Source organism: Dama dama, chromosome X, assembly GCF_033118175.1.
Source record: "Dama dama isolate Ldn47 chromosome X, ASM3311817v1, whole genome shotgun sequence".
NCBI lineage: Eukaryota > Metazoa > Chordata > Mammalia > Artiodactyla > Cervidae > Dama > Dama dama.
Window position 1 is genome coordinate 82454289 of NC_083714.1, and position 21945 is coordinate 82476233.

Consider the following 21945-nt stretch of genomic DNA (forward strand, 5'->3'; position numbering starts at 1 on the left):
TCTCTTAGAGATCGCCCAGTGAAATTTACTGAGAGATCTAGACCTGGAGTTCAGATATCTTGTTCATCTTTCAGTTCTGGTATGTATAAAAATTTAGTGTTTTGAGTACCTAAAATATTGTTATAAAAGATTTTTCAATTGTAAAATATTTTTCAGTTTTGTGGAGAAAAATGCATATGCTTGAGAATTAATAGACACATACTAAAAATGTGAGCCATGTTATAATAGACCTTTGTGAATTCTAATTAACATATAATAGAATTTGAGTTTTTTTGTTATTTACAATTAATGTGTTTTTATGTAACAATGAATTTAGTTGGTAAAAAGTACAGCCTTCCGCCAACATTCATACACAATTCAACATGAAAATCCTACCCTGACTTTTCAGAAAACATGTACTGTGGCTCCATATAGAAGACCCGTTCTCAGTACGTAAACAGCGCTTTTCTACTGCTATTAAGAATTGTATGCTAATTAACCACCTATTTTTTTTGTCATAAAATATAGCATTAAATTTACCATTTTAAGAAACATTTTTTAAGTGTACAGTTCTGTGGCATTAAGTACATTCACATTGTTCTGCATACATTGCCACCATCCATCTCTAGGATTTTTTTCATTATCCCAAAAGCTGCTGAGTTTTCACCCTTAACCACTATAACCACTAAACAGAGAATTGTAAATATATTTTATAAATAATTGTGGAACATTATGTTTTTATAAGATATAAAGCAATGAATCCCTCAAGGCTTTTAGTGTTTATGATCCAAAGACCTATATTTGGTGTAAAAGTTGTGTTTTTATTGGGTGAGTGATATAGTTGTTCCTTAAATAGTCCTCTTGTTTTTCTTGAATTTTACTTATTTTTGTCTGAAATATTAATATGCCTTTAATAGTTAGAAGATAACCTTGTGTTTGTTGAAGACTTTTTATTAATAAGGTAAAGTATAACTAAGGAAGCAATCAGAGGGTTTTTAAAGTTTCTTGGTATAGTTTTCTTAAATGTTTGTTTATTTTTTAATCCTCTAGGTGGTATGTTCATTACAACAGGTAGCACTGACCATGTGATTAGAATATATTATTTGGGTTCTGAGATCCCTGAGAAAATTGCTGAATTAGAGTCACATACGGTAAGAGCAAAATGAAAAACTTAAATATCATGCTTTCTTTTTAAACACCCATGGAAAGCTGGTTTTATTTCTTCTTTGCTGATCTCTAATCTAATATAGATTTGTCCTGAAACCTGTATGGTAAGATGTCTCTTTAGTGGTAAAGATTGGTATGAAATTCTGAATTTAGTATGCTTATAGTATATAAGACAATTTCTGACTATATGAGAAGGGAAAAATATATATTACAGTAATAATTTATTAAAAAATCATCTTTTAGCCTGCTTTATTAATCATGTAAGTGTTTGTTACTTTGAAGTCTATTTATTAAAAGACATATTAAGGTACATCTTAGGAAAACAATTCTTTTCACTGAACTTGGCTCATTGGTCTTAGTTTGATTGTTTTCAGAATGCCATCAGACTATTGAAATCTAATCCCACTTAATTGTCAACAACAGCCTTCCATACAGGGAACAGTTTTATACTAGGGTGACAGCCATTGGTGCTTGGGACTTTTCTTCTCAAGCTGTCTCCACTGTTGTGTGACATTTACAAGAAATTTTGGAGCCATTATTGTTTATTTATATCCCTGTATACCTTTTATTTCTTCCTCCTCTTTATTTCTTACCTTCTTCTCCAGACTGTTGTTTGCTATTGAATACGGGAGTATTTGTTTCAACTCACTGTAGATCTCGTGTTCCTCATTGTCAAAGCTATATAGTCTGCATCTGAAAGTACCCAGCTTTACAAGTCTTACTATTACTGTTCCTACTACTTTTGATGCTTAATTGATTTGGAATAGTATTAGTACGTATCAGTAAAACACAAAATTTCCCTGAAAGATAACTTTTAAAAAAAGATACTTTGTGAGTTCCAGAATCACTCAGGTTCCTGAAATTTGAGAAAAACAGAGACCCCTGTTAGAAACTTTTCCTTGAACTTTTGGAAACAGCCTCCTGCTTTTGTCTTATCATATGAACATAATTGGATATTCAGCTTATGAAGAGTTACTGAACCAAGCTGAGCTCTCACCTTGGTATAACTTATTCCTAGATACTAAAATCCTGGAATATTATTTCCATTGTGAAATACAAAAACTTAGGAAATATATAACAATCTCAATCTTGAGACTATTCAGTGGGAAAAATCCACTTGTGCTAGAGCACACAAAGGAGGCATCTTTACAGTTACCACTCAAGCAAAGTGTGTATACAGTGGGGCAAATTTATTGAGAACTGAGAAAAGAGGAGTAATAAATGGGAAATAATTGAGGGGGAGAAGATGAAGAAAAATTGATTGGTAGAGGGTTTTTTTGCAGAGGCCCAGATAAAAAAAAGTCAAAAAACTTAAACATTCCCTGTTGAAATTAGTGGCAGCTGTTAGTCATTGAAACTAAGACGTCCTTTTAAAACATTTAAAACCAGTTACTGGAACTGGCAATGAGAGTCCTGAATCTATCAGATAAAAATACTCAGTGAAATCATGGAACAGTGCGAATCACAGATATGTCTGAACACATGAAGATGGTATAATGTGTTTTTAAGATGAAAAAATAACTAAATATGAAGACATTTAGTATCTGAGCTTTTTATTAAAATTTAAGTACAAATAAAAAATAAAATTAAAAGAAATTAAGTTCAAATGTAGTTCAATAATTGTGGTTTGTGAAAATGTTTACTACATTTGAAGGTACCTTACTATAGCATAATCACTACAGTACACATTATATTTGTAATAAGTATAGTTTAGTCATAAAGGAAGATTCAAACAACAGTATCTAAATTAAGATACCTAAAGACTGTCAAATGAATTCATTGTAAAATAATTAAATAAACCATGTGAGAAACAGCAAATGACTGATTTGTTTTCTGAAATTAAAAAAAATGTTAAGTGAAAAATTTAATTCAACTACTATTAAATGAATTATTTTAAAGTGGCATTTTAGTGTGTTGTTTTATTATGGGGAATATAATAAACTAACACCTATTCAGAACTATCTTGTCTCTTGAGATTATGGTTTAGAAACAGATTTGCTTATATTTAGAAACAAGTTTGTCTCAAATTACTGCTGATAACTATTCCTCCTTAGTTAATAATTTCAGTCTTCATTAATTTTTTTAAAGAAAATTGGAGATTTTTTTAAAGAAAATTATAATGTTAAAAAAATCTACTTAATGAAACTTTTGCACGTGAATTTGAGGGAAAGAGTACTTTATTAATTTTAAAAATAATTCTAATCACAAACCTTTTGTTTTATGTCTTAGGACAAAGTTGTTGCTGTTCAGTTCTGTAACAATGGAGACAGGTAATTATGTAGTACATACCTGTATAAACAGATGTTTCACATATTTTACCTCTATGCCTTCAGAAAAAGCTACTTCTACTATAGATGTTTTATTTCTGTCTAGTTAATTAAACTGAAAGCTGTTGTCTATTTTTGATGACATTGTCATCCCAGATCTTTTTTTTTTTCCACAACATTGTTCATTTATTGTTTTTCCTCTTTTTTCTTGCCTGTGATTTCATTTTCTTTCTTTTTTTTTTTAAATTTTACTTATTTTTTTCCCAATTATTTTTATTAGTTGGAGGCTAATTACTTTACAATATTGTAGTGGGTTTTGCCATACATTGACATGAATCAGCCATGGATTTACATGTGTTCCCCATCCCGATCCCCTCTCCTGCCTTCCTCTCCATCTCATCCCTCTGGGTCTTCCCAGTGCACCAGCCCTGAGCACCCATCTCATGCATCCAACCTGGGCTGGTGATCTGTTTCACCTTTGATAGTATACTTGTTTCAATACTGTTCTCTATGAACATCCCACCCTCGCCTTCTCCCACAGAGTCCAAAAGTCTGTTCTGTACATCTGTGTCTCTTTTTCTGTTTTGCATATAGGGTTATCATTACCATCTTTTAAAATTCCATATATATGCGTTAGTATACCGTATTGGTATTTATCTTTCTGGCTTACTTCACTCTGTATAATGGGCTCCAGTTTCATCCATCTCATTAGAACTGATTCAAATGAATTCTTTTTAATGGCTGAGTAATATTCCATTGTGTATATGTACCATAGCTTCCTTATCCATTCATCTGCTGATGGGCATCTAGGTTTCTTCCATGTCCTGGCTATTATAAACAGTGCTTCGATGAACATTGGGGTGCACATGTCTCTTTCAGATCTGGTTTCCTCGGTGTGTATGCCCAGAAGTGGTATTGCTGGGTCATATGGCAGTTCTATTTCCAGTTTTTTGAGGAATCTCCACACTGTTCTCCATAGTGGCTGCACTAGTTTGCATTCCCACCAACAGTGTAAGAGGGTTCCCTTTTCTCCACACTCTCTCCAGCATTTATTGCTTGTAGACTTTTGGATAGCAGCCATTCTGACTGGCTTGTAATGGTACCTTATTGAGGTTTTGATTTGCATTTCTCTGATAATGAGTGATGTTGAGCATCTTTTCATGTGTTTGTTAGCCATCTGTATGTCTTCTTTGGAGAAATGTCTGTTTAGATCTTTGGCCCATTGTTTGATTGGGTCATTTAATTTTCTGGAATTCAGCTGCAGGAGTTGCTTGTATATTTTTGAGATTAATCCTTTGTCTATTTCTTCATTTGCTATTATTTTCTCCCATTCTGAAGGCTGTCTTTTCATCTTGCTTATAGTTTCAAACCTAGCAATATATCTACAAAATACAGTTGACCTTTGAAAAACATAGGTTTGAACTGTGCAGGTACACTTATGCATACTTTTTTTAAATAAATATATTAGAAAACTTTTTGTAGATTTGTGATAATTTGAAAAAAACTCAGACAAATCACATAGCTTAGAAATATTGAAAATATTAAGAGAAAGGTATGTCATGAATGCATAAAATATATGTAGATATATGTATAACACATAAGATATGGGGTCTTCCATCTTTGCTGGGACGTGGGATCTTCCATCTCCATTGTGGCATGCAAACTCTAGTTGCAGCATCTGGAAAAACACTATAAATCAGTGTGTGTGTGTGTGTGTGTGTGTGTGTGTGCTTGTGTGTGTGTGATAAGTCGCTTCAGTCATGTTCAATTCTTTGTGACCCTATGGACTGTAGCCCGCCAGGCTCCTCGTCCGTGGGATCCTCCAGGCAAGAATACTGGAGTGGATTGCTATGCCCTCCTCCAAGGGATCTTCCTTTGTACTGTAATTCTATTCCCTGTAGTGGGAATATATAAATGTATGTGTCTATATAAAGTCTGAAAGAATGGAAACTAAGTTACAGATAGTAGTAGGTTATAGGTTATAGTTAATAGATTAACGAATGTATTTTTATTTAGTTTTATTGAGATGTATTCCACATAAAATTCAGTGTTAAGTATATTCCCAGGGCTGTGCAGCCTTCACTATGATCACTTTTATTTTTTAATTAAAATATTTTTAATTTATAAGATTATATTAATTTCAGGTATAAAAGATGGTGATTCAATATTTTTATAGATTATGCTCCATTTAAAGTTATTATAAAGTAATCACTATATTTCTCCATGCTTTACTCTTATATCCTTATTGCTTATCTGTTTTATACATAATAGTTTGCATTTCTTAACCCCATATTCCTAGAACATTGTCATCACCCCCAAAAGAATTCCCATATCCATACCCTTTAGCTTTCAAGTTCCCATCTTTCTACATCCCTACCCTCAGCTCTGAACAACCATTAATCCAATTTTTATTTTTGCCAATTTGCCTATTCTGGACGTTTCATATAAATGAAATCATACAGTATTTGGTCTTTTGTGACTTTTTTTACTTAGCATGATGTTTTCAAGATTCACCCATGTTGAAGCATGTATAAGAATTTGATTTCCTTTTTATGGCTGTCAAGAATTCGATTGTATGGCTATACAATATGTTTATCCATCTATCAGTTGATCAACATTTGGGTTGTCATCACTTTTAGAATATAATGAATAATACAATGAATACTTGTATACATGTTTTTCTGTGGACTTATGTTTTCATTGCTCTTGTATACTTATAGAGGAGTAGAATTGTTGAGTCATGTGGTACTGTTTATCATTTTGAGGAACTGCTGAACTGCTTCCCAAAGTGTACCATTTTCATTATCCACAGAAGTGTATGAGGTTGAATGTATTACTTTTATAATTAGAAAAGAAGTGATTTCCATTCTAGAGAAAGGGAATAAGAATATTTTAACTGTTTCTTTGCAGTTTAAGATTTGTTAGTGGAAGTAGAGATGGAACAGCAAGAATTTGGCAATATCAGCAACAAGAATGGAAGAGTATAGTACTAGATATGGCTACGAAAATGACTGGGTAAGATTGGACGTTAGATATTTTAGTGATTCTCATATATTATAGTATCATTTACATTATTGTGTTCTATTTAATAATGATAATAAATATCTTTTTAATTTGGAGTTAATTGTTAGACATTTGTATCTGTGTTTAGTCTCTTAAGAACATTGTCTTTAACTGTTGATTGACGGATTGGATGATAGGAACATATCTGACTCATTCAAACTTCTGGTCTTTTGTGATCCAAAGATCTCTGTGCTTTACTAATGCCTATAGAATCATTCTCTGCCCTAGTTCTCTATAAGTCATTTTTATATTTATTTATACTAGACAACTTTGGGGGTTGTCTGTATTAAATGTCATCTTTTTTTTAAGATATTTCTCTGACTTACTGAGAATACCTTTGTGTTGCATATTGTTAGCATTCCTACTCAACATTATAAATACAGTTAATCAGAATTACATTTCATCATCTTCACTGTTAACTGGAAGATACATAATTACTGCTTTAGGATACAACAGTTTCTTTAGGGTATGATCCTGAAATTAATTATTTTCCCATTAATAACAATATAGAATCAACTTTGTGGTCATAGTCAGCTACTGATAATGTCATTTGATTAAATCAACTGAATTTCTTACTGCTTTTTTGTATAATACCTATTTTAGTTTCAAAAAATGAATATTTAAAGGAATAAAGTGTCCATTTAATTATGTTTTCTTCATATTTTCTGGTAGCCAACCTGACGTTGTATTTTACTTTTCATGGTATCTGAAGATTCCTTTCTAACTTCACTGTTTTATTGCTCCCATTTAACTAACTATAAAATTTTTGTCATTTTGTGTTCTCTTTCCTCCCTAAAATAAGACTATAGATGTTGCCCTATGTGATGTTAATACTTTTATTATTTTATTTCAAGTGTAGTTAAAGACAGTTTAGGAGTTTTTTTATCTAAAAAGTTGCATGCTGCTAGGGAGATTTTCTTCATAATTTGCTATTTAGATGCACCCTTGTTCAATATCTATTAGCCCTGAAATTATTTTGTTTAGGAACAATTTGTCATCTGGAGAAGACAAGGTCACTAAACTTAAGGTGACTATGGTGGCCTGGGATCGATACGACACCACAGTTATTACTGCAGTGAACAATTTCCTTTTAAAAGTATGGAATTCTATCACAGGCCAACTTCTTCATACTTTATCCGTAAGTATTCTATTTTTGGAATAATTAAAAATGATCTAAAAGGGCATTATTCTAGAAGACAGGAAATTTAAGTGTTCTAGTTTGCTTTCTATGGCTTAATATTCCTTGGAGAATTATTAAAAGTTCCTTTGTTGACATATCTACAAAATAAGGATGGCACATGGTGTAGTATGAAAATTTTTCAGGATCTTTTCCCATATTTATTTACCCATTATGTTATCATGTGCAGTCAAGGGTATATAAGTTATTTGTTTGTAGCATGAGTTGGGATTTTTTTGTTGTTGTTTTTAAGGGTAGAGCTGGCTTTATTTAACCCAGTATATACAAAATAGTAGCTTTTCAACATGATATAAGAAATATTAATGAAGTTGTTGACATTTTTTCATACTAAATCTTTGAGATCTAGTGTGTATTTTAAGTTTATAGACTATCTCAGTTTCCATTAGCCACATTTCAGATGCTTAGTAGCCACATGTAGCCAGTGGCTACAGGTCTTTATCTCTAAAAATCACAACTTCAAAGGCCATTTGTAGCCATTGTTTTTATAAAATCCATGTAAAACTCTGTCTTAATTAGTATCTTAATTTACAGTTCTGTTCAATAGTACTCTTCCCATGGGCTGATTCATGGGTCATCTTTCCAGTGAATTTTACTGAAGAAATTTTAAAACAGACTATTTTTAGTCCTTATAACAGTTAAATCTGCTTAGTTTTGGTATAGAATTTATATTTTATATGTTAAGAATTTGTGTACCAGAGGGTGTGAAGTTCTTCAATTCAACAAATACTTATTGAGTATCCATTGTTCCAGCCACTGAGATAGCTTTAAATAGTAGATTAAAGAGTCCCTATCCTCCTGGAGTTTATAGCCTATTAAATAAAACAAAGAAACAAGTATTTAATCAAGTAAATGCTAAGAAGAGCAAAATGCAAGTTTCTACTAGGATAACCAAAGCTGGTCTGGAAGGGTCAGAGAAAGCTTCCTGAGAAGGTGAAGCTTGTGTTAAGATTTGTAAGATAGGTAAAAATTTCCCAGCTCTCATCCTAAATGTCACCTCCTTGACAAGGCCTTCCTTGAGCAAACAATCTTGGGTAGCCTCCCAGTCATCATCTTGCTTTATTTTCATCATAGTGTTGATCACTATCTAGTATTTTCGTAACTGTATTTTTTGTTTGTTTATTTTCTGTCTCAGCGTGGTAGGGGATCAATACATATTTGGTAAATTACGTGTGAGGAGGTTGAAAGTTCCCTCCAAGAAGAGGGAAAAGCATGTACAAAGGTCTTGAGGTAGAAAGGAGGTGAAAGCCAATTTTTTGGCTAAAGCACAGAGAGCAGAAAGAATATAACCTGATAGGAGGAGAAATAGGCAGGGGCCAGACCATGCAAGGTCTTGTAGGATCTATCCTGAGACCAATAGGTACCATGAAAAAGTTTAAAAGCAAAGGAATAGCATGTGAATTTTGCTTTTGAAAACTGCCTCCTAATTGTAGCAACAGAGTAGAGAGAATGGATTGGAATGAGATAAGGATGACTCCGAGTATACTGTAGGATTCTGCTAAGATGGGCCTTAATGATAATTTGGATTTGTATCATAGTGATGGAAATAGAGGTGTGCTTAATAATTAAAATTAGGGCAGATGATAAATCTTAAGATATTACCTAATCTGACTAGGTTTTGTTTCCCATGACCAAGGATCAAAAATGGAACCCCCTATTTAAAAGTCTCTCTTCCCTAATGTACACTAGTGTAGTTGTATCATTATCATTTGACTTTAACAGAGTAATTTTACTGCTTACTGATTAGGAACCTGAGAAAGTATTTACTATATCAAATTGGATATTCAGTAAGAGATTTTGTTATAACAAATAATTTTTTTGATAATCACTGGGAAAAAAGTGTTTTGTTGGTATTTATTGAAATGGATTTTACCTCTTCATCTTCCACTTTTCATTTTGAATCATTCTGAAGTTACTTTTTAATAAGCTACATTTTTAACATAATGGTAGTAGGGCAGGATAGTCTTCTATTTTTTATGCAATGATTTGGGGTAAAATGCACTTTTTAGATTCACAACATATGATTATTTCTGGAAGCTCCTGATGTGTAATATGCTGATATGTTCCTAAGTGAAATGCAATTTCAGGATGTCCCGCATGCTTCTCTAAAACTTGGAGCCTGTACTCTAGCCAGTAATTAATGAAAATGAACAGTGATCTAAATTAGCTGTTGACAAACTTTTTCTTTAAGAGGCCAGATAGTAAATATTTTAGGCTTTGCAGGCCATATATGGTCTCTGTTGAATATTCTTTCGTTTTTTACCACCTTTTAAAAAATGTAAAAATCATTCCTTAGGCTCTCTGTCCAGAAACATTGGGGAGCTAGTTGGCCTAAAGTTTCCAGACTCCTGATCTAAAGTCTGTAGAGATGCTGATATTGATTTTTTGTGGGGGAAATATAGGAACATTGATTTTCAAACTTATTTTTTAGCAGCATATCCATTTTTCAGGTAGAATATTAAATGAAACCTTCAACTATAAAGTAGATAAAGGTAGAAAAGACAAACTATAATTTGTTGTTTGAACATATCATAGGTCCTCCTATGATACAATATGAATATCAGTGAGTACTGGATGAAGAATAATGAAGGTTTGTCTGTTATTACTGTGTCAGAATTGGGTGTTAATAAGAGATTTTGTTTGTCACATATTCTGTGACCTTTTAATAGCAAAGTCCTCGGAATATGAATTCCACTTCAGGGGCCTGATTTTGGATTGTATTTCAAATACCTTTCAGGTTTTCTGTCTATTGAACATTTTATGAAGTGAAAGTGAAAGTCGCTCAATTGTGTTTGACTCTTTGAGACCCCTTGGACTATATAGTCCCTGGAATTCTCCAGGCCAGAATACTGGAGTAGGGAAGATCTCCAGGGGATCTTCCTAATCCAGGGATTGAATCCAGGTCTCCCACATTGCAGGCAGATTCTTTACCAGTTGAGCCACAAGGGAAGCCCATGAATACTGGAGTAGATAGCTTATCCCTTCTCCAGTGGATCTTCCCAACCCAGGAATTGAACCGGGGTCTCCTGAATTGCAGGGGAATTCTTTACCAACTGAACTATCAAGAAAGCCATATTTTATGAAGTCAGTATTAAACATATAAGGAACTCTGACAACTATTTCTTGTAGTGTCCATGTTTGTAAATGCTGTTAAATTTGCATATATGAATTCATCTGAATCAGATTGATAGGATATCCTGAGATCTTTTAACCAAATAAGACAGATATTCAATGTTGCTTTTCATTTTTAATATTGATTTTATCACAGGGACATGATGATGAAGTATTTGTTTTGGAAGCACATCCATTTGATCAAAGGATCATACTTTCAGCAGGTCATGATGGGAACATTTTTATTTGGGACCTTGACCGGGGGACCAAAATTCGGAATTATTTTAACATGGTAAGGGAAATCTATGCTTGTGAAAGTCGCTCAGTCATGTCCGACTCTTTGCAACCCCATGTTCTATACAGTCCATGGAGTTCTCCAGGGTAGAATACTGGAGTGGGGCAACCTTTCCCTTCTCCAGGGGATCTTCCCAACCCGAGGATTGAACCTGGGTCTCCTGCATTGCAGGCAGGTTCTTTACCAGTTAAGCCACAAGGGAAGGCCAATCTATGCTTAGTTGATATAAAAGCAGACTATGATAATTGGGTAAAGTATACTTAATGCCAAGGAACCTCTTGCCCTCTGTTTAAATCCACGTAATAACTTAGAGAATGACTCAAGATCTGAGAGTAAGACCAATTGAGAATTACGCCTTTCAGGGTGTCTCTGTTTTGTGGTGTTAACATTTTCCAAATTCTGTTTCCAAGCTCTTAGTTCTAGAAACTCAAATTGAATAAGCATTTGAATTTAACACTAAACAAAATTACAAAAAAGTTAACGTTTAAACTATAATCCTAATGAATGAATCACAACAGTGACTGCATTGTATCTGTCTCTGGTAAGTCCTGTACAGTTTAGTTAGTAATCAGGAAGTTGTTTGTCACACATGGAATTGGAGATGTGGATACTCCTAAGATATATTTCATACAAACAATGGAAAAATATGGTGAAGTATCTCTTCTCCCAGTTGAACACCCTCCTATGGTGATGGGAAAACTCATATTTCCCATATTTATTGTTCCTTTCTGAAAAATAGTTCTGACTAAATATTTCTAAATTGTTGGCCTTTGAGCTACCTTTTATGGGCTTTATACAGATTCATAGTGTTAATAATAACCCTTTGTCTTTTGTCAGTGAGATTGATTTGTGTGCTTTAATTTTAGGATGGTTCTTTTAAAGTTTGATTTGAAAAAAAAGTTTGATTTGCAGTTTAAATAATATCTTGACTTTCCTGAAATAGCACCTTTGTCAATTTGGTTGTGTTTAGGTCTTTTTTATCCTCCTCAGTCATTCATGCAGTCCTTCTTCAGTTAGGGCATTGCTAGTAATGGTTGATGTGATACATTGCATATTGAATCTCCCTAATTTCTTTCAGAGCTTTACTATTGCAGTAGGATTCTGGCTAGAGAAATCAGAGAGTACATTAGAATGTTGAGGTATCACAGAATCCACGATATTAGCAAGCAGAAGCTACTGACTACTTATTATTTGAAAATTACCTCCTAAGGTGACTTAAAGTGACTTCTAAATTTCAGATTGAAGGCCAAGGCCATGGTGCAGTGTTTGACTGTAAATTTTCACCAGATGGAAACCATTTTGCCTGCACTGATTCGCATGGGCATTTGCTGCTTTTTGGATTTGGATGCAGTAAATACTATGAAAAGGTTAGTATACTTAATTGTTGTTATAGATTGTGATTTTTGATAGTATCATTCATACATCTTATTTGAAGCTTTATGGTTAACAAGGGTCACTATGTTTCAATAGATATAAAATAACAAAGTCGCTTTTTTTTTTTTGGTAAAATTTTTTATCACTGCCAGAATATAAGGCTTGGCAGTTCAAATTACTATTAAGATGTAGGGTGATATAGATATAAAAATTCATTGGAAAATACTCTTGCTTAGTACATATTCTCTCTCTGTACTACATTTTAGGTGTAATGAGAGAATAACTTGACCAGGTTACATCCTTTACTTATCCTAATTTAGGAATAAACAACTCATTGCTGAATGTTTATTTTACCTATTATTGATCTTGTTAAAATACTTTAGAAGCTAATTTAATTGGTTTCTTTTATTTTATTAGCTGTGAGTTTAGGATAGATGATAGAATCTTGGGGTTGGAAAAGAACTAGAATCTTTGAGTTCATCTTGATACTTAATCACCTTTGTGTCTTTCATGCATTGATATTTACCTGTCTCACCATTTATATTATACTCTGTCTATTCTTGTTTGAATAAAAACAAGAAAAATAGTTATTAAAGTTTGTATGTTTTTTGCAACTTAAAAATAACTAACTTTATCTACTACATTGTTGTTTTGCTTCTTCTTATCCTAATTGGAGAAATATGTTAGGGAAGGGCCAGAAAATAATATATATTATAGGGTTTTGTGGAGAAAAATAGGATTATGATCTAGGTGATTCACTTCTACCTAGGGAGAACACGTGACAATAAAGGAGTATATAGATAATGCAAAAATTGTCTGATTTGAAAAACAGACATGATCTAGGAATGAAAATAAATGCTTGTTAATAAATTTTCTGTGCACATTAAATACTAAAAGTCTATCATAAAGATTCCAGATCAGATGTTCTTCCATACTGATTATCGACCTCTTATCCGTGATGCCAACAACTATGTATTGGATGAACAAACCCAACAAGCTCCTCATCTCATGCCTCCACCGTTCTTGGTGGATGTTGATGGAAATCCTCATCCCACAAAATTTCAAAGACTGGTACCAGGACGGGAAAATTGTAAAGATGAACAGCTTATACCACAGCTGGGATATGTGGCTAATGGTATGTTATCAACAAAATTAAATTTAAAACATTTTGTAAAGTATTAAACTTACTGTTCTCTCCGTAATATATCCCCATGCTAAACTATGTAGTAGGTTATAATATATTTTACCTGAAAATGAAAAGTGTTAGTTGCTCAGTCATGTCCAACTCTTTGTGACCCCATGGACTATTGCCCACCAGGCTCCTCTGTCTATGGAATTTTCCAGGCAAGAATACTGTAGTGGGTTGCCATTCCCTTCTCCAGGGGATCTTCCCAACACGGGTTTAGCTAGCAGATTTTTTACATCTGAGCCACCAGGGGAGCCCCATATTTTACCTTTTCAGTGGCATAGAACTTTTTACCTTACCAATGTACTTTTTTGCATTGTTTATCTCATCTGGACACAGATAAATGGATTAGGGCAAACAAGAGTATACTCAAGCAGAGAATGTATTGACCTACTTCCTTAGAAACCTGAACATGTCTATGATTGTGATGCTTTTAGTATTGACTTCTAGTCATAATTTAAGCTGGTTTAAAACTCAACATTCAGAAAACTAAGATCATGGCATATGGTTCCATCACTTCATGGCAAATAGATGGGGAAACAATGGAAACAGTGACAGACTTTATTTTCTTGGGCTCCAGAATCCCTGCAGACAGGAACTGCAGCCATGAAATGAAAAGATGCTTGCTTCTTGGAAGGAAAGCTATGACAAACCTAGAAAGCACATTAAAAAGCAGAGACATTACTGTGCCTACAAAGGTCCATCTAGTCAAAGCTATGGTTTTTCCAGTAGTCATGTATGGATGTGAGAGTTGGACTGTAAAAGGAGACTGAGTGCTGAAGAATTGATACTTTTGAACTGTGGGGTTGGAGAAGACTCCCTTGAGAGTCCCTTGGACTGCAAGGAGATCAAACAATTCCATTCTAAAGGAAATCAGTCCTGAATATTCATTGGAAGGACCGATGCTGAAGCTCCAATACTTTGGCCGTCTGATGTGAAGAACCTACTCGTTGGAAAAAACCCTGATGCTGGGAAAGTTTGAGGGTAGGAGAAGAGGGCGACAGAAGATGAGATGGTTCGATGGCATCACTGACTCAATGGACATGAATTTGAGCAAACTCCAGGAGATGATGAAGGACAGGGAAGTCTATGCTTCCTGCAATCCATGTGGGTGCAATCCATGGGTTCGCAAAGAGTCAGACACGACTGAGTGACTGAAAAACAAAAGTGACTAAATTTACTAACTTTAATGTGTCAAGCTTTTTATAATTGGTGAAATTCTACTGCTCTTACTATTGGTATTTTGAGAGTACATAGTTAATGGACTGAAGAAGAGGAAATTTCAAGAACTATAAACTGGAAGGTGGCTGTTTACCCACCCTCATGTTTGAAATGTAAAGAATCATTGAGTGTTGGGGAGGAGAATACTAAGTGTTTAAATAACAATAGTATTGGTGGATATTGAACATGCAGTGATGAGTGTGATGCATGATGGGAGCATAGTAGAAAAAGACATTAAAAAACAACTCTTTTGGTTGACATGTTCCCCTTAGGTATACTGCCTCCATCCCACCCTGACACCAGAATGCCTTCATATGTTAGTTTGTTACTTGTAGGTTTTCTTCTAAGTATGAGGCAATGAGTTATTTATGTGCAAATGGAATTTTATATCCTTACTTGCAAATTAAGACTTGACCTTTATAGAATGAAGTGTTACATATCCTTTTTATATTCTCTCATAAAGATTTGTAGAGCAATGAAATGGTGTTAAACGTGTGATAATAGTTACTTTATTGATGCCATATTTAATTAAACAAGGGGGAAATGTATGAATATTAAATAGGAGGTAGAGCTGAAAACATATGAATTAAAAAAATCTATACTTTATCATATTTTGTTTCCTGTAAGATCTGATCACTTGGCTACTCTTAATAGATACCATTTATTCTGACTAGAAGACAAGATGAAAAACAGGTCTAAGATGTAGTTAAGAAAGAAAAAGATCATAGAAATAAATAAAATTTTCATTTGGATGTAATAATAGAATTTCATTATAAGAAATAATTTTTATACTCAAATGTATGAAAAGTGAAAATGAATGTTGCTCAGTCATGTCCGACTCTTTGCGACCCCATGGACTATATGGTCCATGGAATTCTCCAGGCCAGAATCCTGGAGTGGGTAAGCCTTTTCCTTCTCCAGGGGATCTTCCCAACCCAGAGATGAAACCCAGGTCTCCCGAATTGCAGGCAGATGCTTTACCAGCTGAGTCACAAGGGAAGCGCAAGAATACTGGTGTGGGTAGCCTATCCATTCTCCAGGGGAATCTTCCCGACCCAGGAATCAAACCAGGGCCTCCTGCATTGCAGGCGGATTCTTTACCAACTGAGTTATCAGGGAAACCATCACATCTGTCTACTGAGATGTTATCAAAAGAGACAATATATTAAAGACCATAATTTTTATTTCTTTCAGAAAGGAAGTTCTCATGAAAGATGCAAAGCATTTTCAGTGTTGAACTTATTAAAACCTTACTCAAATATTTACTCCTCACTTTTAGCTTCCGAGGAACCTGATGGGCTTCAGTCCATAGGATCACAAAGAGTCAGAAATGACTGGGCAAATGAGCATGCACACAAGAATATTCCATAGAGAAAATTCATTCTTAATAATTTAATCACTTTTTTCCCCCTGTAAGATGAGAAGGTCCTCATCAAAATGTCTAATTTGGGGACATTGGTTAAGTTAAACACACAAGCTGACGTGCTTAAAATATTTTGTTTGCTATGTGCTTTATTTTCATTTTAATCCTTTAAAAACTATTTGTCTAGCAACTTATAGATTGACCTTGATTTTACTCTACTTATGGTATACAAAAATGTAAATAATTTTGTGGCTTTATATCTTTGGTCTGATTTAGGTGATGGTGAAGTAGTAGAACAGGTAATTGGGCAACAAACCAATGATCAAGATGAGAGCATTCTTGATGGAATAATCAGGGAGTTACAAAGAGAACAAGATCTGAGGCTAATTAATGAAGGAGATGCTCCACATTTTCCAATTAATAGATCATATTCTGCTAATGGTGGTAAGTATGTATATATTTGTAAAAGATATAATGAATGTACTTTATTTTATCTGTACCAAATAATTACACATGAGGAACATTTTAGATTTTTAAATAAAAGCAACATTTTGTTAAAGTTTTGATATCAGATACACCAAAGTGCCATGATCTCATTATCATTTGGGAGTAAAGTGATTTAGCATGTTCTAAGGAATACAGACTGTGTATTTTAATATACTATTTTCTTTTAACTTAGTAATATATTTGTAGTCTTGTTCTAATAAGCAAGGTGCTATAACAAGTCCAGTCCCTTCTAGGGGAACCAACCTATAAAGTTTTCAAAATTAAAATCACTTTAAATTTTAAAATTACTTTCAGAAATATTTGTTCTCATTTGTTGAAAAAGTGGGCTTCCCTGGTGGCTCAGATGGTAAAGAATGAAAATAGCAACATATCATCTGTCTCTCTTGAGTTTACAAAAACACACTGGCAGACAACAAGCCCTCTTCTTAGGGAATACAGTTTCTTAATCGACTCTCATAAGTTTGATCTCATAGTATTATTCTAATCTATTGTAGGTCTTCCTTCACTTTACATGAAATGTGTTTATGCATCTGAGTTTTATATAATCTTAGGCTATGTTAGTTTTATTTTTGTTAAGAACTGTTCAACTTTAAAAATGCATCCTCTTATGGGATTTTGGCACATGTTTCTTTTTATGTTTATATAATTGCAGTCATTGATTTGGGTAGTGTAGCATTTTGGAGTCCACAGAAATGTGATCTAAATTTGAGGTGATTCACAGGGTGGCATCACCGAATCGATGGGCATGAGTTTGAGTAAACTACTGGAGTTGGTGAGGGACAGGGAGGCCTGGCGTGCTGCGATTCATGGGGTCGCAAAGAGTCGGACACGACTGAGCGACTGAACTGAACTGAACAGGGTCTTTTACTCTATCTCTGATTTGTTTGGTATCCCATAAAATTAAAATTTCTTGTTCATGTCATATGGAGCACCTATCTCATAAAACTTTCCTTAACCTGGAATGAGATAAGACATGGACTGATGATCCTATATGTCCAAGCCTTTTGTTCCTAAGACATAATACTTTCTTAGAACCCTAATTTAGAGATCAGTAACTTCATTACTAGGTTTGCATGAATAGATTTGAATGCTGTTAAGCAAAGAGATTCAATTGTCTTCTCATTGCAGTGTTCATTTGTTTTGAGTTTTTTCTGATGCATACTTTAATAGTTTAGTGTTTCAGTTTCCATTTTTGTTTCATTTGCAAATAGAACAAAATAATCAGAAACCTTTGTGGAGGATTAAAAAGAAAAGTAACATTTCTATTACTTATTTCCCTTTTCTTTCCTTCCTTACCAATTTTGAAACTGAAATTTTGATAGCTTAAATTTTTTTTTATAATTTTTTTATTTTATTGTATTATTTTTAAATCTTTGGCTGCCCTGGATCTTCATTGCTGCCTGAGGGCTTTTCTCTAGTTGTAGCGAGCAGGGGCCCCTACTCATTGCAGTGCACGGACTTCTCATTGCACTGGATACTCTTTGTTGCAGAGCACAGCCTCTAGGTGTGCAGGCTTCAGTAGTTGCCACATGTGGGCTCAGTAGTGGTTTTGGGCTGTAGAACATGGACTCAGTAGCTGTGCACAGGTTCTCCTTTTTCCTTCAGCTATTTTTTTTTAATAACTTATATTTATGTTATTTGTTTATTTATTTATTCTTGGATGCACTAAGTCTTCATTGCTTTGCTTGAGTTTTCTCTAGTTGCAGCGAGTAGGGGCTACTCTTTGTTACAGTGTTCAGGCTTCTCATTGCTATGGCTTCTCTTGTTGCAGAGCATGGACTTATAGGCACAAGGGTTTCAGTAAAACCGTGGCCCACAGGCTCAGTAGTCATGGCTTATGGGTTTAGTTGTTCCACAGCATATGGAATCTTCTGTACCAGGGATAGAACCCATGTCCCCTGCATTTGCAGGCTGATTCCCAAACACTGGACCACACAGGAAGTCCTATAATTTTTTTCTTCCTATTTTTGAAAAGTCTATTGGGGTTTTATTCAGAAGCCTTTTAATGGGCTAAAGGTAGAATTTAGATTAAAAAGCTGCTTTCTGAACTAGTACTAAGAACATGTATTAATCTCCCAAATATATTAAATATACTTTTTGTATTTACTGAGCGTTTAGTAGATGACAGATGTGAAAGTACTTTGAAAAAAATTAAAAGAGCTATAGAGACAATAAACATTTATTGAGTGCCTGCTTTATTTATAAGGCTATAAAGACCATAAAGGGGATACAGAAAATAAAGGAACAGCAATATTGTCTAGCAGTATTATCTTTGAATCTCTTATTTTATTTAGAGCTCTGATCTGAAAAAGTTTGGTGTCTTTCTTTGCTCAGAGCGTGGAGCATTCCTTTGTTTTTGTTTTAGCTCTGAGAAATCCAGATATGGACATATCTTCTTCCCCAAATGTTGGACTGCGACGTAGTGGTCAGATTGAAGGTGTCCGACAAATGCATAACAATGCTCCTAGAAGCCAGATGGCCACTGAACGAGATCTCATGGCATGGAGCAGAAGAGTGGTAGTCAATGAACTAAATAATGGGGTTAGTAGGTGAGTCAACATGGTAACATTCATAAGAACATTGAGAGTTTCCTTTTTTAGTAAATAAATTAAAATGTACTATGTTAGGCTAATAACTAAGTTTTTTTTTCAATTTAGCTGAGTCATGCATTAATTTTTCCACATTCTTCCATTAGTTCATTCTATAACAACTATTGAAAGATTATCTTAAATTTTCTTAGCTTGTTGCTAAATGGTTTGGGGAATAATGAAAAGTGAAAAACATGATCTCTGTCTTCTTTGAGTTTACAGTCTAGGTTAGAAGATAAGAAAAAATAGTATTAAGTAAGAACATGAGGCCATATGTGAGTAAATATGTCAGTGATACATGGACCCAAAAATTCAACAGTGGTTCTGAGGATACTCAGAATTGGAACAGTTTGGGAGTGCAGTACAGATATATAGTACAGCCCAGTGTATAGTGTAGTTTATAAATATATTTAAGTAGACTTCTTTGGATGAAAAGATTTCATTAGGATGCATTTCAAACTTGGAATCCCTATCTTTATCTGTAAACATTAACATTTACTATAATATTGACTTCAAATAATGCACAACAACTGGAAATAGATTTGGAAAAGAGAAAGCACATTGACAGAGGACCTATAAAATCCATTTAAATCATGATATCTTCCCAGTAGACCTTTTCACAAGCTGAGCCAACAAGTAGCAAAATTAATTTGGTTTCACCTTATTATTTCTTTAGCAGTAATAAGAAAAAGGGAGACATGGCTAATTTATGAACTGAATGCTACCCCCTGGCAGTAGAACAATTTAATGCAATTCTCTGCTCAAGGTGTTAAAAAAAAATAGAATTGAAAGCAGGGACTCAGATATTTGTATGCCAATATTTATTGTAGCATTATTCATAATACCTGAATATTAGAAATGATTCAAAATATATATCAGTGGATGAATTGATAAATAAAATGTGATAGATCTGATATAGTGCCTGAAGTACTATGGATACAGGTTCATAACATTGTACAGGAGGCGGTGATCAAAACCATCCGCAAGAAAAATAAATGCAACAAGGCAAAATGGTTGCTGAAGAGGCATTAACATACAGCTGAGAAAAGAGACCTGAAAGGCAAAGGAGGAAAGAAAAGATATACCCAACTGAATGTAGTTCCAGAAAATAGCAAGGAGAGGTAAGAAAGACTTCCTAAGTGATCAATGCAAAGAAAAAGAGGAAAACAGTAGAATGGGAAAGACTAGAGATCTCTTCAAGAAAATTAGAGATACCAAAGGAACATTTCATGCAAAGATGGGCATAATAAAGGACAGAAACAGTATGGACCTAACAGAAGCAGAAGATATTAAGAAGAGGTGGCAAGATTACACAGAAAAACTATACAAAAAGATCTTAATGACCCATATAACCACAATGGTGTGATTACTCACCTAGAGCCAGACATCGTGGAGTGTGAAGTTAAGTGGGCCTTAGAAAGCATAACTACAGACAAAGCTAGTGGAAGTGATGGAATTCCAGTTGAGCTATTTCAAATCCTAAAAGATGATGTTGTTAAAGTGCTGCACTCAATATGCCAGCAAATTTGGAAAACTCAGCAGTGGCCACAAGACTGGAAAAGTTCAGTTTGCATTCCAATTCCAAAGAAGGGCAATGTCAAAGAATGTTCACACTACCACACAATTGCACTCATTTCACATGCTAGTGAAGTAATGCTCAAAATTCTCCAAGCTAGGTTTCAACAGTACGTGAACTGAGAATCTCCAGATGTTCAAGCTGGATTTAGAAAAGGCAGAGGAACCAGAGATCAAATTACCAACATCCGTTGGATCATAGGAAAAGCAAGAGAATTCCAGAAAAATATCTACTTATGCTTCTTTGACTACACTAAAGCCTTGACTGTGTGAATCACAAGCTATGGAAAATTCTTGAAGAGATGGGAATACCAGACCACCTTGCCTGCCTCCTATGAAACCTGTATGCAGGTCAAGAAGCAAGCAACAGTTAGATCCAAACATGAAACAACGAAATGGTTTAAAATTGGCATAGGAGTATGTCAAGGGTATATATTGTCACCCTGCTTATTTAACTTATATGCAGAGTACATCATGCCAAATGCTGGGCTGGATGAAGCTCAAACTGGAATCAAGATTGCAGGGAGGAATATCAATAACCTCAGATATGCAGATGGCACCACCCTTATAGCAGAAGGTGAAGAGGAACTAAAGAGCCTCTTGAGGAAAGTGAAAGAGGAGAGTGAAAAAGCTGCCTTAAGCATTTAAAAAAACTAAGATCGTGCCATCAGGTCCCATCACTTCATGGCAAATGGGTGGGGAAGCATTGGAAACAATGAGACGCTTTATCTTCTTGGGCTCCAAAATCACTGCAGATGGTGACTGCAGCCATGAAATTAAAAAATGCTCCTTGGAAGAAAAGCTATGATAAACCTAGATAGCATATTAAAAAGCAGAGACATTACTTTGCTGCCAAAGTCTGTCTAGTCTTTGGTTTTTCCAGCTGTGGTTTTTCCAGCAGTCCTGTATGGATGTGAGAGTTGGACCATAAAGAAGGCTGAATGCCAAAAAATTGATGCTTTTGAATGTGGTGTTGGAGAAGACTCTTTGAAAGTCCCTTGGACTCCAAGGAGATCAAAGAAGTCACTCTTAAAGGAAATCAGTCCTGAATATT

General features: G+C 34.4%; 1 protein-coding gene across 5 annotated transcripts in view; it reads left to right on the forward strand.

The window, feature by feature from the left end:
- BRWD3 (bromodomain and WD repeat domain containing 3) overlaps nt 1-21945 on the forward strand; it is a 136525-nt gene that overhangs the window by 55511 nt on the left and 59069 nt on the right. For all 5 annotated transcript variants that reach the window (XM_061137254.1, XM_061137258.1, XM_061137255.1 and 2 more), the window contains 10 exons: nt 9-79; nt 1030-1130; nt 3376-3416; nt 6324-6428; nt 7461-7614; nt 10940-11074; nt 12316-12444; nt 13361-13586; nt 16498-16665; nt 19094-19277. In XM_061137254.1, the coding sequence (XP_060993237.1) occupies nt 9-79; nt 1030-1130; nt 3376-3416; nt 6324-6428; nt 7461-7614; nt 10940-11074; nt 12316-12444; nt 13361-13586; nt 16498-16665; nt 19094-19277 (1314 nt within the window). The remainder of the gene's footprint in view (nt 1-8; nt 80-1029; nt 1131-3375; nt 3417-6323; nt 6429-7460; nt 7615-10939; nt 11075-12315; nt 12445-13360; nt 13587-16497; nt 16666-19093; nt 19278-21945) is intronic.